The sequence below is a fragment of the Didymosphaeria variabile genome (assembly GCF_027946475.1).
Source record: "Didymosphaeria variabile strain IMI 356815 chromosome Unknown scaffold_8, whole genome shotgun sequence".
Lineage (NCBI taxonomy): Eukaryota > Fungi > Ascomycota > Dothideomycetes > Pleosporales > Didymosphaeriaceae > Didymosphaeria > Didymosphaeria variabile.
This window is the reverse complement of record NW_026611627.1, coordinates 908,974-926,170: the sequence shown is the minus strand read 5'-3', so window position 1 is coordinate 926,170 and position 17,197 is coordinate 908,974. Positions and strand designations below refer to the sequence as shown.

Here is a 17,197-nt window from a genome sequence, read left to right as displayed (position 1 = left end):
CGCCTCTTGTTTCAAGGACGCCTGCTATCCCACTGACGTGTATGATGTAGTACACAGTAGGTCTTCAAGTTTGTGGTATGTATACCTAACAAGCCACCACGTGCTCCTCAAACCAAGCTCGGCCGAGCTTCAACTAGGTCAAGAAATATGACAATAAGCAACTCCCTATACATCGCGTCATGGGAAATTTGCTCTAGCGGAACTCTTCCTCAAGACGACAGCGGAACTGTCCGAGGACGGCGGAACCGTTCCACGACAGCCAAATTCGGCGGTAGAAAGCTGTATATCATCGCTAAGATCTCAAGAAAACAAGGGTACTTAGACAGAAACACAAGGCATTCAGCGCCTGCAAATTTGCGAAAGGAGGCTCTTCAAGAATTCAGATAGTATACTGTGGATACTGTTGATTGTATAGGCGCAATATGGCATGCGGTAAGTCGTGCAATGAGCGACCTCAAAGATCCGACGACAGCCCTATTCCGCAAACATCAGGACCCTCATCCGCAGCATGCAACAACTCATAGGCATCTTATGACTTTCCCACATTACGTACGAAGCCACTCCTAGACCCTCAAGCTCCCCCCATGAATCTCCCTGCTCAACCGCATCTTACGCGCCGCTTCCCCCGTCGTCCCGGTAGCATTGTAAATCAGCTCGATCCCCATTTGCAAGTCCTCCCAAGTGAACACATGGTCTGGGCGCACCCAGCCAACCTCAGTGGGTAGCTTCTCGTTCTCTGTTACCGCAGTCAGTCAGCATCGCACAAAACGCCACGACCTAGAATTTTCACGAATAGAGAGCGCCAGGACTCCACTTACCGAACAAGTACTCCACGAACTTCCTCGGCACCGACTGCGTGTCAATGTTTCCCAGGATGAAAAGATAGGCAGCTGATTCGCCGGCGCTGAAATTGTCGCCCAAGGTGCTCATGCTGTAGTTGGCGTTGGTTGCCTTCGAGGTGGTGTAGCGGGCGAGGCGGGCGTCGGCGGCTTGCTGCACGGTGATGGTGGTGTCGGTCCAGTAGGAGCGGGTTTCTTCGTAGACGGTTTGGTTGAAGGTGACCGAGTCGCCGGTTACGTCGAAGTCTGCGCGGCTGGGGATGGTGTTAGTTGTGGTGGAAGAAGGGATTGGATAGAGTGGTGTGGCTTTGAGAGATGTGGTCTATGTAGAGTGTGTGTCGGGTCTTGTTTCTCGGTCGTGATGTCGAGTGGGACGAGAACGAGGACTCACGTCAAACTAGCATCATGCTCCAAGACGTTGTGTCGCCCCAGGTTCTCCAGAGAGAACTCAGTCGCGTTCGGTTCTGGGTTCGTTGTGATTGCGAAGTTGAACAAGTTCGTAGCGACCTCCTCGTTGATGTTCAGTGCCGCGCCGAGGGCGTGCACAGTAGTATTTAACATGATCTCTTTGCCGCTGTGTGGGAGGAATCCATGATTGGCTAGGGAGTTGAGCATGGGGCACGGTCCTCGCACTGCAGAGTGTAAGTGTTTGACCCTGTGTATGTAGACATTGTATATTCCAAGATACGTACCATCTCCAGTGGTCGGTGGGTGCCAGTCATCGATGGCACCTTGCCCTTGGGCAAGTCCAACAATCAGGGTAGCCGCAGCAACGAAAGAAGTTGACCTCATGGTGTTTTAGTGGTATAAGAGTAGACCAGATACTGCATCTGCACAAGTATCCCGTTCTACAGCGTTCAGGTACCTACTTTATACATACTCTTTCGGATCCTTCATGGTCGTGCGTTATGTTCGCGACGTTCCCATCCCTGTAGAACCGTGCGTAGGATTCTTATTGACCGGGTATTCTGCATGGCAGCCAGTCATAGGACGTTTATTTCCCATGACACGTCGTTTCGGTTACACCGCGTGGTACAGTGGATGCTCCTTTTCCCTAGTCTCATTTATGCTAGGGGTAGCACGATATGCGAAGATGGTGGGTGTATGCCTCTTTCGATGCATCGAGTCACTTTGGACTCGGGTTCAAAGAGCAACCTCAATGGAACATGTTCGCAATATTGCTCCGGTTGGCCGGACTGACAGCGGCGGCAACCAATGGGGCTCAGCTTATATGGGCCTCGTAATGGACTCGAGTGAAAGCGCGAGGCGTCGCAAGACTTACCCGTATTGTTTGTCTGGATGTTGTACATGCGGGTCTGTGTCGTACTGAAAAGGCAACCCGGTATGTTTCAAAACGAATCCTTGTTCGAATCGAGGAGCCGCGCGGTCGATGCACTGCCACGAACAGTACCTTTAATCTAGGCAGAAGTCAAATTGTTGTTGGAACGAGCACTGCGTTTCGCGAAGCGAACTGTAAGCGGCTAGAGGCTAATATGAAGCTGCAGTACACTTGTGCGGGGAAGATGGGAATGTTCTAGTTTCCGGACGATCGCGTAGAAGGATTTTCTCGCCCCAGGTGTGCATGAAACGGCCAAATTCCAAGTTCGTTTGAGTAATCCAGATGGCCAAGCAGAGCAGCAACTCAAACCCGGCTACAGCACTGCGTTGAGAGTCCAGAAAAGCGTCGTGTTATGCCGACCGTCTGCCGCAGAGCATGGTGGTAGAGCTGAAGAACTAGCTAATCGAGTACGCCTCTAACGGAAACCGTTGATCTGTGCTACATGATGTACCCTGAGCGGCGCCCAATTCCGTCACGCACAATTCAATCCATATGCATGAAATGCCATGTCGGACGAACAAAGCGCCGATTTGTCTCAGGCTCATGTAAGCATGTATCGTACGCACAATGACCGAAGGTATAACTCGGACTTATGAGCGAAAAAGGCCGACGAGGGTATTGCATCATAAACCTAAATACTCACTAAAGAGTAAGCCATCCGAGGGTATGTGAACCTATGTGTCAACTATTGACCTTTATTCCCTGCATAGCTGACCTTGACCTTGATGAGGGAGCACGCCTAGCAAGCGTCCGAGTTTTTTCATCGGCCTCTGTGACGGGTAACGTAAAATTAGGAAAACGAAGCCACAAGCAGCGGCGCCGATCTGCTGTCAACTATCTTCCTTAACGTTATGTCAATAGCTCTTGCATATCTCTGCCTCGAGTGCGCCGAACCGAGCTTCAGGCGGAGCGGAGTTTGCGAATTCAACGAAGCGACTAGCGGATCATCGCGAACGTAACATGATTTGTTGGTAAAGCAGACGACTGGTGTTGGTATCCAAAAACGCGTTGTCAGCTCCTAAGCACCCCACCAATGTCAGTTTCCATAGAAAAAGTGTATTGGAACAAATCAATTCGAGGTTGCGAAACCTCGTTTGCACGAATCCTTTGGTCGGCAACAGGTGGTGCAATCATTCGTGAGCGCTATGTAAGCCAGGTTCTCACCACGTTCCAGGGCAAATGCAACATACCTAACCCCAAGGAATTACTCCACCACTTCAAATGTTGTCGTCGGTTAGGTTCGATTTAGGTAAGCGAAGCATCCCCACGTAGCTGAGCATGATCATGCTTCGGAGGGTAGACAGAACCCCGTCAGTTAGAAAAGCATTATGAGAAACCAGATACCACGTTCGACGCATGTGAGGCTAGCAGTATTCCACCGCGATGGAGGCTTGAGGATCAGGCTATGCGACGCCCGAGGTCCTGTTCGGAGAGCTCCTTCTACCATGTAGTGTTCAATAATAATGGCCGACACAAAAGATTGGACTACTCAGCGTCAACGCCTCCTGTTGAGATTGAGGCTAGCTATACGTATATAATTATACAGCGTAGGGTAACTTACGCTATAGCACGTGTTCAATGCTGTGGCCTGATACTGTATGGCCGTCTCTCTTGTTGGCGCAAGAACCAATTCAGCTTTTAGTGTCGGCCGCTATGATTTGTTTGGCAACATAAGGGCAAAATTAGAACCATCAAACCTAATGTTCGCTAGAACTGCTTCGATTGTGGGAGTGCTCGAAAATGAGCTAAAAAGAAGTGTTCCAGGGGAACAAGTTGGTGATGGTGATATATTTACGGCGCCTAACTTGGTCACAGCTTCTATAAATTCCGATCGGATGTATATGGGGCCTCGGACAATTAGTCTCTTGAGCCTGAACTCGTATCGGCCATATGTAGGCGTATAAGCGGTCATGCCTATATTGTACGTTGTTACTTGAACATGCAAAGGGACCGTGAACAGCTGCTACATCGTGAGGTGTAAGATCAAGTAAGGTGACGACTCATGGACGCAGGCTTCGGGCCATCAGAGGTAGAGTAAGTCTTGTGGTCTTCGTTATGTACCACAGTGTGCCGTGTAGCGTCCCTAGTCTCGGAGGAGCGGTGTAGGTTTTTGATATGCAATGCAGTAAGAGCTGACGCCGTGGCCTAGAAGAGGTGGCTCGACCGACGCTTACTGCCTCCTAGATCCGTCAGCAAGATATAAGGCTATTTGGTCAGGCATGGAGCATGATAAGTGGGAGTTCGAGTCAGTCAAGGACAACAGGGTGTTCGTGACTTCGTGGGCCCATTGTGGATGTAGCCTGAACGCCCGATCTCGGTATCGCACTGTGGATCTCCTTGATCTGCCTTGATGGACGCGGCAGGCATTCGAGATGTGCAGAAGGTCATGGAACTCTTCCATGCATTACATGGTTCTGAAACGCGGCAACGAGGACCTTCTTCCCGCGCAAGCTAAAAGCGTGGCTCGTCAGCCAGTACCGCTGCTTTGATAATACCCGCGCATTGCATTCACCGATTAGTGTTCGTGGGCCCACTTGGGTAACTTCGGGCCAAGTCGCGATTGGGCAAGGGTCAACTGGTGCGAGAGCGTTTGGTGTCAGTGCCTTGTGTGACAGCACTCAGCTGTTGGCGAGAAACCGCACGCTGTGCAACGAGTTTACCCTACTCAGATTCTGCAAATGGACGGCACGATCTGGAGTCGCGGCACTCGTGCACCAGGATGGACAGCACGACATGGGAGCCAAGTGGAGCGGGTTTTGCGGCACCGAAGACTGCAAGCAGGGTGCTCAACCGAGCATGTCCATATCTCCACACATGCTTGCATCGGCGATGCCTCTGTACACCGGTTTTCGCAGCCTAAGGGCAAGGTTGCGTGAGGTTAAGCTGCAGCGGCAAACGTTGAGACGATATATACCGCAGAAGTTTGGCTGCATGCGATGAGATAGTACGAAGTCTCACGGACGAGGGTTACTGTCGGTGTCGATGTCCGACGTGGGGTGGGCTTGACCAACAAGGTAGTGGGGATAGTGTTGGAGCGGTGGAGTAGCCGTCGCTGGCGGGCCCGAGTCCTTCGATTAAGGTTCCGAGCTGGTGGTGGGCTTCGCAGAGTCGTGCTGAGGCTGTCGGCTGTCTTCAAGCGGATGTAATTGGTGAGTCGGGCCTGCAGAGGGAAATTCCCTCATCAAAAAAACAGCCAATGCCGGGCGCGAAGCAGCGTGAGGGCAGAAAACGGAGCTGCGGCGGCACAGCAGCGGCACAATGTGCATGGTGGGGCAATGCATGTGCGAAGAGGGTTGCTTGGGGAGGCATGTTTCGGGCAGGCAGCACACCGGCGGAGGGAAGGAGCGAAACATAGCGCAGGGCCTGGAGCTGCAAGACGGCCCGCGGTCGGCAGACGGTGCCTGTCTGTTGCGGGAGTGCTGTCGAGCGGCGTGTTGGAGCAAAGGCAAAGGCGACTTGGGCGTCGTCTGTTCGTAGGGCAGAGAGGCCAGCCCTACCTGGGGGGAAGCGGGAAAGGCTCCCATCCCCGGCGCGCACGGGGCTCGAGCCGCTCAACAGGTGGGGGAGGGAGGCACGCAGGTCGTCGTCGCCCTCCAGAGAATCAACCTTGGAACGACGACGACGCCCAGCGTTCGATGCCATAGCAAGGCAGAGCCCGCACCACCAACCCGCCGCCTCACCCGACCCACCAGTGCCCGAATCACGCTCGTCTGCCCGCGCCGAAGCCCCAGTGCCCTCCCTGCAACCCTACCGCGTCCCTTCGACCACACGGCCGGATCCTGGGCCTCGCAGACTTTCGCATTGGCTAGCGGCCGCAGCATCCGTACAGGCGCACTCAATCGAGGCTCTGACGGCGCAGGCAAAAGAAGGCGGAGGGCAGACTCGCTGCAGCGCTTGCACCCAGCACGCATCAGGCCCGCCCGTTCAGCTGGCGCGCTGGACTCGGTCTAAGCACGCACACCTCACAGAGCGGCGAGCTCCCTTGTTCCACGCCGCGGTCGCTGTTGCTCAACGAAGAAATGGGTAGGCGCCCCGGCTTCTAACTTCTATCTGCACTGCAGCTTCCCCTCTCTTCCCTCACTCCACCACTTTGCTCCTACTCCACCCTTACCTCGACATCTCGCTGACAAGTCCCAAAGACGACGCCGACACTGACTCCTATCGGCCTTCTGCGGTGAGTTGTCTCCTTCTTTTGTTCCCAGTCCCACCGCACGCTGGCACTCGGTATGCTTTGTCGCGAATCGTGCCTGCCGTTGGGATGCGGCGCCGTGGTGGTAGCCGTTTGCAGGCAGCAGCGTCCCAGCCCCGACACGTGACCTAGTCCGGGGCTGAGAGAGCCAAGCGTGCGCTTGTCCTCACGACGAGCTCCACGACGCTCTGCACGCCGATTCCATCAAATCGCGTCACGCCTCTTTCCCCGCCCTCTCCGCACATAGCGGCCCTTGTTCATTCCCGTCTCCGTCATATCAAGCGACCATGTCGTACGAAACTGACACCTACGATCAGCGCGACTCAGCCCGCGAGCGCTCTCCCCGACGTCGCTCTCGCTCACCTCGTCGCTCTCGACGCTCCTACTCCCCGCGCAGCCGCTCTCGCAGCCGCGAGGACTATCGCCGCAACGACCGTCGCTCGCGTTCCCCCGTTGGTGGTGGAGGCGCAGGAGGTTATCAATCGTACGGATCTAGTCGCGGAGGCCAGTCGCGCTCGGTAGACCCTGCCAGCAAGGAGACGATGATGCAGAGCATCCGAGATTCGTCCCAGCAGGACCGTCGTGTCTATGTGGGCAACCTCTCTTACGATGTCAAGTGGCATCACTTGAAAGACTTCATGAGACAGGGTACGGTCGCGTCGCGTGTTTGGGGGGTGCGCAATTGCTAACGCGCTCCAGCCGGTGAGGTCTTGTTCGCAGACGTACTTCTGCTGCCGAATGGAATGTCAAAGGTAATGGTCTGATGGTTGGCTTGTGCGCTGGATGGAGGTTGACTGGCTTTTGCTTGGGTGTAGGGCTGTGGCATCGTGGAATATGCAACTCGGGAGCAGGCGCAGAACGCCGTGGCGACGCTCAGCAACCAGAACTTGATGGGACGGCTCGTGTACGTTCGCGAAGACCGTGAGGCCGAGCCTCGATTCAGCAACCCCAGCACCACTCGTGGAAACTTCCAAGGCGGTGGTCCCCAAGGCGGCCCCGGCCACGGATTCGGCGGAGCACCCTACGGACCAGGCAACTTTGGCGGATCGCCGCAGGGTGGCGGCGGTCGCCAGGTCTATGTCGCCAATGTGAGCATCTCCTATGCACGTGTGGGACTCTTCAGCTAATTCATTCCCAGCTACCGTACAACGTAGGTTGGCAAGACCTGAAGGATCTCTTCCGACAAGCTGCCGTCACTGGATCTGTTATCCGCGCTGACGTTCACCTGGCCCAAGACGGCCGTCCGAAGGGCTCCGGTATCGTCGCGTTCGACACTCCCGAAGATGCTCGAAATGCTATTACACAGTTCAACGGGTATGAGTGGCAAGGCCGTAATCTCGAAGTGCGCGAGGACCGCTTTGCTGGTCCAGCTGGTGGATATGGTGGTGGCCGTGGCGGTTTCGGCGGTCGCGGTGGCTTCGGCGGTGGCTTTGGTGGTCGCGGCGGTTTCGGCGGTCGTGGCGGCTTTGGAGGCGGGTTCGGAGGCGGTCGCGGTGGCTTTGCCGGAGGCGCTGGTGGTTATGGTGGTGGTGGTCCCGGCTTCGCTGCTGAAGGCGGTGCCGCCAACCCACCCAATCCTTTCACCGACTACGCTACCTCGGGAGGAGAGCCCAGCAACCTGATCTACGTCCGCAACCTGCCCTGGTCTACGAGCAATGAGGACCTGGTCGAGCTGTTCACCACCATTGGCTCTGTCAAGCGTGCCGAGATTCAATACGAACCCAACGGACGTTCTCGCGGCACCGGCGTGGTTGAGTTCGAGAAGGCCTCCGATGCAGAGACCGCTATTCGTAAGTCATACACTAGTGCCGCTTATCGTCCAGTCACTGACACACCACACAGAGAAGTTCACCGGCTACCAGTATGGCGGCAGGCCCCTTGGTCTGACCTATGTCCGCTACTCGAACCAGAGCAACGGCGACGCCATGGAGGGCACTGAGGCTACCGCAGGCCTCACCCAGGACCAGATCATGTAAAGGCGCTTCCGAAAAAGCTGCCTTCCTATTTACGCTCGAGGTTAGTCCGCGAGTCTCAACGTACATGACTCCTTGTTCACAGCTTAGCTTGTACGAAGCTTTTCACATGGCCAAGGTCATTTAGTCATCGTACGCGGCATCTGTCTGAGAGATCGGACATTTCAGTGGTAATTTGGGTATGGACTATGCATGGTGGACGATGGTGGACGATTTTAGTGAGGCCGGGAAAATTTCATACCACTTTCATACTGTACTTTAGATTGAGAAATCGTGGACTTAGGAATGTACCTGGATGAGCGGGACGACATGGTTCATTGCACGCATTGTGGTGCGCTGGTGTGCTTGGTGTGAGGACAGTTCATGGTCATCTGGTTGCATGTATCATCAATCCGCTAAGACGAGGGTAGATTCAAGGTTGCCGTAATAGGCGCATCATCCATTCATATACAGCCCACTGGACCGCGTTCACGACAAAGGCGCGTATACTACAGATGCCGAGCCCCCGAAAGAAGACTCCCGCTCCCTCCGCTTGGTAGGCTTTTCGAGCCACCTCGAGTGTACTGAGTCGCTTGCCATGTGTCTCGCGATGCAGCAACGCTTCCCTCTCGCCCAGTTCATGCGACGGTGCGTTCAATAGCTGGGTCTGGACGCGCGTCTTGATAACATCAAGCGGGAAGATGGACGCCCAGGTCACTACGCCTGCCAATCCGCCGCAGAGGAGCACTTTGATAGCCGTCTCTCTGTCCGTGTCTGTCGGCGAGCTCACGGCTTGCTTGCTCCATTCATACGTCCAGAAGTACCACCCGTACCCAAACGCATCACGTACGCTTGTTATGCCGCCGCCGTAGTAAAGCCCACGTATTCCTTCTCGCCTCCACACATCCCTAGCCACCGTCCACGAACTGGTAGCTTGATCGGTTGCGACTTGGGCGCGGCATTTGACCAACTCTGTTGGCGCGCTGATCACAAAGGACGCGAGTCCTCCGGCGGCACCAGCACACCAAACCTTTGCGAAAGAAGCTGGGAGCTCTGGGGAGTCGTGGAGCGCTGTGAGGGTGCGGTTGTAGGTTACAAAGAGGATCGCGTTTAGAGCGCCGTATCCGAGGAGGGGCGCTGTGGTGCCTATGCTAACACATCGCAGATCAGAACCTCTGTTTACACGATACACAATACAAGAAGCTAATTCTCACCCTTGACCAGTGTTCCCGCGCTTTCAAAGTGCTGTCTGAAGCTCCATGGTGGATGCAGGGTAGCAGTGGCAGTAGCGGGGCCTGTACCAGCAGTCACAGGCTCGGCATTGGGCGCTGCGTTTCCCGCTTGCAGACGTGTTTTCACGAGGTCCAAGGGGTTCCCGATGAGGATGCCTGCAGCACCTGAAATGTAACCGGCCCAGAAATCTGCGGACATTTTTGGTGCCTTAGAGAAGGGCGGGCGGGGCAGGTTGAGAGGGCAACGGAGCGGTGTTTCACGGTGGGGCAGTGGCTATCCGAGGCTTAGAGAAGACATGCCGATTGCAGGTCTGAGGAATGAACAGGTCATGATTTAGGAAGTCTAGGAACGGGTCTGAACGTGGCCTCGGTCTGCTCAGGAATGCAAATGTTCACGATGACAGCACGTGTAGTCTGGGTGCGCCGTCGTAAAAGGTGGCGCATGACTGTTTGACGTGGTCAATCATCGGCGCACGGACGATCGATCTGCGCACGATGTTGAGTACCCACGCCCGCCGCCACCCGCAACTCCGACTACCTCGACACCGCTCCCCTAGAAGTCGCGTACCTTTCGTTTCTATGTTTTGACTTTCCAACCTTGGCTCCCTACCTAAGTTATTCTGTTGCTACCTTGGAAGACACGTTGCAGCCCCATTGGAATCACAACCGTGGTTGATCATGCCGGAGAGATTGAAGCTATTGATTGACGCCACTTCCAGTACGCTCGTCCGCAAGACTCACTCACTACTACTCTCACTGACGATATCCAGCTCCTCTGCCGCTTTAGCCTTACAATCCGCCATCCACGAACGTCTCCGCGACATCCACGGACTTCAATACTCCCAAGACACATAGACCACAACAATACCGTCCTAACGCTTGCGTTGTGACTGTAATGCCGTCACAACCCATCGATACAGGCTGGGGTTTCAACGCCGTGATAGACCTGATAGAGTCGGATTATGACGCTGCGTCCCCTACGCTCTCAGCTGCAACTCCCGTCAAAATAGATGTTGGCACGCCTGGCTTCAAGTCCGCCTCCGGGCCGATCGCACAACCACCTCTAGATACACATATTCCCCGCCTCGGCGACTTCACAAAATTGTTCGATGAATTAGGCATTTCGAGACCGGAGCGGCTGGCACCCGCTAGTCCCCTGGACTCGGAAGGCCCAATTAGCTCTGACGATGCTTTTTTGAATGGACAAGCTGATGCTGCTAGCATTGGTGACCCAGATAGCCCACTGGCTGGGACGACAGTTAAGGAGCAAAAGAAAGAGCGCAAGAAAGCTGCGAAGAAGGAACGAAAAGAGGCGCGCAGGGCGCTTAAAGCGTCACTTGCTCCGGAAGAATTTACTTCCAGTAAACAGTCGACAAACCAGCCCCGTACTCGATCCAACGTTGGTGCAAAGATCCGACCTGCTACTCCATTACCGGTTGAGGCACAGTCTCAAGCTGTCAAGCCACAACCGTCCACAAGGGTACCGAACTTCTCGAACTTCTTGCGCAACTCGGCAGATCCCGCTTCTGTTGGCGTTCCCCAGCGTCTGAACTCACTGGCGCAGCCCTTCACGCCCAGTCCTGGTCCTTTTATGCATCAAGATGCTCCGATTGATGGCTTCTCCAAGTCTTCGGTCACGCAAGTCCTGAGCCGACCCTCTTTACATGAAGCCAAGCCAGGTAATGGCCTTCAGCCACAGGTCCCTCCTTCTGTACGCTTAAATCACGGCCTTGTTCCTCGCACACTTCAGCCCGCGAGTGCTCCCAGAATACATGTGAACTCAGCACAAGCCTCCGGTACACCAACGCCTCAGCCTGTGGTGTCTTCTCGATTCGAACCTAGTGCAACAGTACAAAACTCTGGTGCTAGAACGGATGCAGAATCAGCTTCAAGGCTTACAGACCGAGGCCCTTACCAACTTCAGTCACCGAACCGTTTTGCGACCCCCACTCAGCTTCCGGTCACGCCCAGAGGAGGCGCCACAGGATTGACCATTAAGCCACGTATAGAGCGACATTTCCAATTCCTTAACCAACTTCTGGCCAACTTTCCGGAAGATTCACAACATCTCCTGGCCCCTATGCCTCTGAACACAGAGGAGACTGCGGCGCGAGGTATTCACTGCTTCGTAGATGCCTCGAACATTATGATAGGATTCAAGAACATACTTAGAGAGCGAGGACAGTACCAACCGCTCGAGATGTCTTTCGACACGCTCGCCCTACTAATGGAGCGCCGCCGCCCCGTCGCCAAACGCATATACGCCAGTTCCCAGCGCGAGGCTAACCCCCTCCCGCACGTAACCAAGCTCGCCGCGACCTCCAAGGCCGTTGGCTACGAGAACCTCATCCAAGAGCAGGTATACATCCGTCGCGAAGACAGCGACCGCAAGAAATTCTTCAAAGATGTTGAGCGGCTCGGCTGGACTAAAGCCACGCAGCTGCGCTCCGGCAGCGGCAGCGACTCTGAAACGGGTCCTGCTGCGGCTGCCACCCTCTCGGCTCCGAAATGGGTCGAGCAGGGCGTCGACGAGATTCTGCACTTGAAGATGTGTCAGAGTGTGCTTGACACCGAGGTCCCGACGACGATGGTGCTTGCTACGGGCGACGGGAACGCGGCAGAGCACTCGGATGGGTTTTTGGCGAATGTGGAAAGGGCGCTGAAGAAAGGGTGGGTCGTTGAGCTTGTTAGCTGGAAACAGCAGATGAGCGCGGGGTACAAGAATAGGAAGTTTAGGGCGAAGTGGGGGGAGAGGTTCAAGGTTATACAGCTGGATGATTATTTGGAGAGTCTGGTTGAGACGCAGTAAGATGGTGGGTGAGCCTGGACTGGAGATTCTATGATGTACGGAACATCCGGCTAGAGCGTGGGTGCCATGAGCAGTGAACGGACGACCCTTTCTGTTGGTTTGCAGCTCTTCGGCAATCATGTTTGATGGATAACGCATTGACGTTGCTTCATATACATGATTTCATATATGCTGGTCGGTTCCAATACGTCTTTACGATGTAGCAGCTGGCACTCGGCTTCGATATATGACCGACCTAGGGTATCCTTGGTCACGGTCTCCTTCAATGACAGACATATAAACCTCCCTTCTTTGACGCAAATGCATGTGATGCATGCACGCAGTCACTCGGCGATTTCCTCACTTAGACATCACCACCGTACGCATTCAGAAGCATGTTCATAAGATAATGCACGGCACCAAGCCTAGATAAAATATATTGACGATAGAAATATATGTGCAACGCCCCCCGAACCAATGCCAAATATAGATACACGAAAGGAGCGTCCGTCTGAACTCCGCGCAAGCACTTCGTTGTATCACTGCTTCCGCCGGTCATACGCCCACTCCATAGCCGTCGTTAGAGTCGGCGTCCGTCCCAGTGTCGGAGTCGGGCTCTTCATACCCTGACGATGCCTCGTCGGAGCTGGTACTTCCATCGTCTGCCTCGCTCCCGTCATCATACTCCCACTCCCAATCGTCATCCGGTCCAGGCTCTTCATCTCCGGTCTCGTACCCACTCTGCATCTGAGCAGAAACAGGCTTCGCTGCCGTCCCACCCATCGACGCTTCAGTAACATTGGCCACGCCTCCCCCGACACCCCCCGCCATAGCCGCCGCATACGCCAGATAGAATGTGCGGCTTGCTCCACCGTCGAGGGAGCTCATATCGAAGTTCGGATCAGAGAAGAAGTCCAGCGCGGCAAACGGATCGATGAGTATCTGATTCGCATGGAGAATACCCCCTCCATCCACCCGTGACATTATCCGCCCGCCCGTCGCTAAAATACGTGTCCCACTCCTCCTGCACGAACGTCCTACTCCTTGTATACGCAGAGCTAGGATTCAGCGGAATCATATGAATCCCCTCTATAAACTCGGGCTCCGCCCCAAAGTACGTCGTGTGATCGACCTTGTTCTCAAAGAGGATACCCGTAACTTTGTTGGGCAGGAATTCGCTCGGCTGGACCTGGTTATCTGACTCGAGCAGGAAGTAATTCCGCAGACTGCGTTTCTGGCACGCGAGTTGGAGATTGGCGCGGCCGGCCATGGGGGCGTCGCCGGAGGTGGAGCCCCACATTTTGAGGGCGTAGGTCGCGAAGGTGTCTTCTGAGGTGGACTCTTGGTCTTTTCCGTCGCCCGAGTCGAAGAGGCCTTTTGCCCAGGAGTGGCAGGAGTACCAGTCGAAAGAGCGTTGGAAGGGGAAGAAAGGGTCTGTGGAGGAGGGGTTGGCGAAGTCGCGGACGAGCATGTTGACCCAGGCTTTGTTTGTGCCTTGGTCGAGCCAGGAGGGGTCGAGGTGGCCGATTACAGCCGCGGTGTAGACGAAGTAGCCGAAGTGGAAGTGGTGGTCGTTGTAGAGGGTGTTGCCGAAGTCGAGGCCGAGGTCGCCGCCGTAGGAGCCGGAGGATACGACGCCTTTCCAGACGGTGTCGTAGACGAGGGGCAGGGGTTGTGTGTTGTTGACGAAGACGTTGAAGGCGTCTTTTAGTTTGACGAGACCGGCGGCTGCGAGCTCGGTGTCCTTGCCCAGGGTCTGGACGGTGTAGATGATGGCTGCGAATTTGGCGAGGCCTTTGCCGCTGTAGTACATGCTGTCGAGACTTGTTTGGGCGGTGAAGTTCTGGCCTAGCTCGACGGCGCCGGAGTTCTGGACCATGATGCGTGCATCGTCGGAGAGCTCGATGTTTTCGCTGCCACTGTTTCCATTGTCCTGGTCAGGAACCCACGGGGCGAATCCGATGGAGGCAGGGAGTTCAGGCTCAACCATAGTGATCCTATCAGCAACAACGGCCCTGGCATAGCCTTTGGTGGTTGTAACAAGCTCGATAATGGTCAAAGCATCTTTCGAAGCTTGGTCGAATGACTCCACCTGGTGCGGAATAGCGAACATGAGCAACGTCTGATTCTGTACGCCGCTCTTGCCCCAGTCGAGCGTATAACTGCCGAACGCGCCGTTGACAGTACCAGAAATTGTAGCATTGGTTGCAAATGCACCTGCGGTAGAGTCGTAGATCCGCTCTCCATCCGAGTCTGCAGGATTCTTGGCAATCTGTATCGAGCCGATGTATCCGTCCGGTCCCTCAATGAGCTTATTGTCTACCAGAGTGAATGGTGGTGCGCCGAGGGAACCCACTGGGGTAGCATAGAGAAGCCAGTGAGAGCCATCCTCAAGAGTGATTTGGTACTTGTATGTGATACCATTCAGTCGACCCACGTAATTGAGTGTGCGAAAGAAGACACCGGAATTGAGTTGCGGCTTTCCGTTGTTATATAAGCCGGTCACGAAACCCATTCCTTGTACGAGAGGGAACGAAATGACAGGGTCCGCATTGACCGAAGGGGCCAGGTTAGCATAGACAGAGAAACCCGTCAACTCTTCGGTGGACAGAACTGTGCTGGTTCCCAGCTCCTTCGCCGACATCACGATATGTTGGATACCGATCGGTGCGATCCAGTATCGTGGCGGAGTTTGTTCGCCCCAGGCAAATTGCGTTCGTTCAATATGGCTCACAGACATACCCCAAGTATCGCCAGTGCCCTTGGCCCATGCTACCGAGTACGGATGCGTCCAGACGGGAAAGTTTTGCTCTCCTAGGAAGAGGTTTGCGTAAAACTTGTTGGTATAGACTGGGACATCTCCATCCACAATGTTGATCTTCTTAATAGGGTGATCGCCGCGCGAGACTACCTGCGGTGGAGGCGCGTCTGTAGCCATAGGGACGAAAACGTTGCCTTCGACATTGTTCAAGGGGGTGGTTGGTCCTGGCTGCAGTGTTCCATTGATGGGCGCTAGAGTATTGGACGGGTAGTAGCTAGGAGTTTTTATGGGGTTAAAAGAGAAGCCTGGGTCTGGCAAACCCGTCGGGATGACCTTTTGACTGTTCAGTGGAAGGAGACATACAAACATCGAAAATACTTACACCAGTAATGGAAGGTGACTCGGTCACACTCGCGGACTGCAAGCTGGTCACAACCAGACTGTAGCTCGTGGTGACTTGAAGGTTTGATGAGAGCGTGATGGCACGTTCACCGACATCAAGCGCAAAGTGTGGCTTTTCGTGGGCGGGTAGGCCGTGAATGAGCGCACTCTGGACCAAAGCCAGCAGGAAAGCCAGCTTCGCCATGTCGAACCAAAGGAAAGAAGAAAGAATGACTTGTTAGAAGGATTGATGTGTACTGAGGACGTTTTTTCAAGGAGCGTGAGTGTTTAGAGACAACGAATGTTTAGGGCTGATAATGGTGGAATGTGCATGTGCTCGAAGAATGAAACGCGGCTCCACGCACGAAGAATGCCATTGTCGGTACTAAGCATACGTTATATAACAAACGATATTGAAGGGGTCATTCCGAACGTGGAGACAATGTTTCATGTGCCAAATGCTAGGCACACTTCCGTTCGGGCAGGTGAATGAAGGCCATCGACGACGGACCATAGAGGCTATGAGAAGTAGCGGCCGCGCAAGACCCTTGAAGGCGGGAGTGTTAGCCTAAAACAGATCTCGACCTGCAGGTACCGTTCCACCTGTCGCACGGGGGAAGTATCTGGGGTTCTGGTCTGGTGACACAAAAGGGCCAGGGTACCTCATGTCAGTCTTCCGGGTTTAGCATTGTCCTACCGGGATTGTACCTTTGATAGTCCGATAGGGTGTAATCTTTAAACATCATCTGTCAGATCCCAAATGAGGCAAGCTCTGTAGCTCAAGAAACTCGTGATACATGTATCTTCGAGAAGGTCGCTGTGGAGAGTCAGTGTACAGTATGCGAGTAGTACTGTTACCAGTGCAGTCGACTTCATGGTCCGCGGACGGCTAGTGTAGCGCCCCTGCGGGAACAATAAGCTTTAGGTCCAATCGCAACCAAAGATGCTCATGTGAAAGCATCACGCCGCAACCCCCAAGGGCTGCAACTGTCATTAAAGATGCGACTTCCGAGGTAAGGCATGTAGACTATAGCAGACGGCAAGTCCGCTAAATTTGGGGGCGCAGTCGGCTCTTGAACGGTAATTTGGACGTAGTGTACTTGATGCGGAAGGAGGTATGCTTGCGTCAAAACGCCGAAAGGATTCGTCCCCACAAACTACACACGGGATCTGCGATCTCTTCGTTCGCAGGTCACTTTCTTCTTTCAGGAGGCCGGCTAGTCGATCTTTCATATAGCTCTTGTAGCATGTGCAGCTGCCAGAGGTAGTCGGTCATTGCACACTGTCAGATGCATCGCCACCAAGAAGTTGAGTATGTGACCAGCAGGCAAACCGCAGGAAGCGCTCGACTTGTCGCAGGTGTCACTTGGGGATAGCAGCAAGCATGAAGAAGTTTCTGAGGCTATTTGCACCACCGCGCGGCTGGCCATGTGAGAGGTGGTTTCGACATGAGGTTGGGAATGAAGGAACGAGGTTGCAGCGAACCAGGGCCTCTAAACGCTAGTGAACTCCATACCCTGGACCCGCCCGGCAAATGCTGGTATTCTGGCTAATCATAACGAAGCACTTATGAAACGCGGGAGCATCATTTCAACCAAGGGGCAAGGCTGCGTTCATTTCGTCGCGAGGCAGTCTTCAGCATCCGTGATATTAATAGAACGTTCGATGCATTCACACCGATCGCAAAGGTCTTGATGTGATAGCAATTGAGTGAGT

At 54.5% G+C, this 17,197-nt stretch overlaps 5 protein-coding genes across 5 annotated transcripts; 2 read left to right on the top strand and 3 right to left on the bottom strand.

Moving 5' to 3' along the window:
• Nucleotides 1–563: 563 nt before the first annotated feature.
• Nucleotides 564–1,454, bottom strand: N0V89_010524 (uncharacterized protein; the record flags this gene model as incomplete). The annotated part of the gene is made up of 3 exons (XM_056219266.1): nucleotides 564–736; nucleotides 819–1,093; nucleotides 1,231–1,454. The coding sequence occupies 3 exons, from the start codon at nucleotides 1,452–1,454 to the stop codon at nucleotides 564–566; spliced, it is 672 nt and encodes a 223-aa protein (XP_056066393.1).
• A 5,200-nt stretch (nucleotides 1,455–6,654) lies between these two features.
• Nucleotides 6,655–8,343, top strand: GBP2 (g-strand binding protein; the record flags this gene model as incomplete). Its single annotated transcript, XM_056219265.1, has 5 exons — nucleotides 6,655–7,015; nucleotides 7,067–7,119; nucleotides 7,183–7,455; nucleotides 7,506–8,157; nucleotides 8,210–8,343. The coding sequence occupies 5 exons, from the start codon at nucleotides 6,655–6,657 to the stop codon at nucleotides 8,341–8,343; spliced, it is 1,473 nt and encodes a 490-aa protein (XP_056066392.1).
• Nucleotides 8,344–8,752: 409 nt separating this feature from the next.
• On the bottom strand, nucleotides 8,753–9,750 carry N0V89_010522 (uncharacterized protein; the record flags this gene model as incomplete). Its single annotated transcript, XM_056219264.1, has 2 exons — nucleotides 8,753–9,465; nucleotides 9,534–9,750. The coding sequence occupies 2 exons, from the start codon at nucleotides 9,748–9,750 to the stop codon at nucleotides 8,753–8,755; spliced, it is 930 nt and encodes a 309-aa protein (XP_056066391.1).
• Nucleotides 9,751–10,446: 696 nt separating this feature from the next.
• On the top strand, nucleotides 10,447–12,360 carry N0V89_010521 (uncharacterized protein; the record flags this gene model as incomplete). Its single annotated transcript, XM_056219263.1, has 1 exon — nucleotides 10,447–12,360. The coding sequence occupies one exon, from the start codon at nucleotides 10,447–10,449 to the stop codon at nucleotides 12,358–12,360; it is 1,914 nt and encodes a 637-aa protein (XP_056066390.1).
• A 534-nt stretch (nucleotides 12,361–12,894) lies between these two features.
• ACF2_2 (endo-1,3-beta glucanase) lies at nucleotides 12,895–15,686 on the bottom strand (the record flags this gene model as incomplete). Its single annotated transcript, XM_056219262.1, has 3 exons — nucleotides 12,895–13,340; nucleotides 13,381–15,433; nucleotides 15,483–15,686. 3 exons carry the CDS (start codon nucleotides 15,684–15,686, stop codon nucleotides 12,895–12,897), a joined length of 2,703 nt encoding a protein of 900 aa, XP_056066389.1.
• Between the last annotated feature and the right edge of the window lie 1,511 nt (nucleotides 15,687–17,197).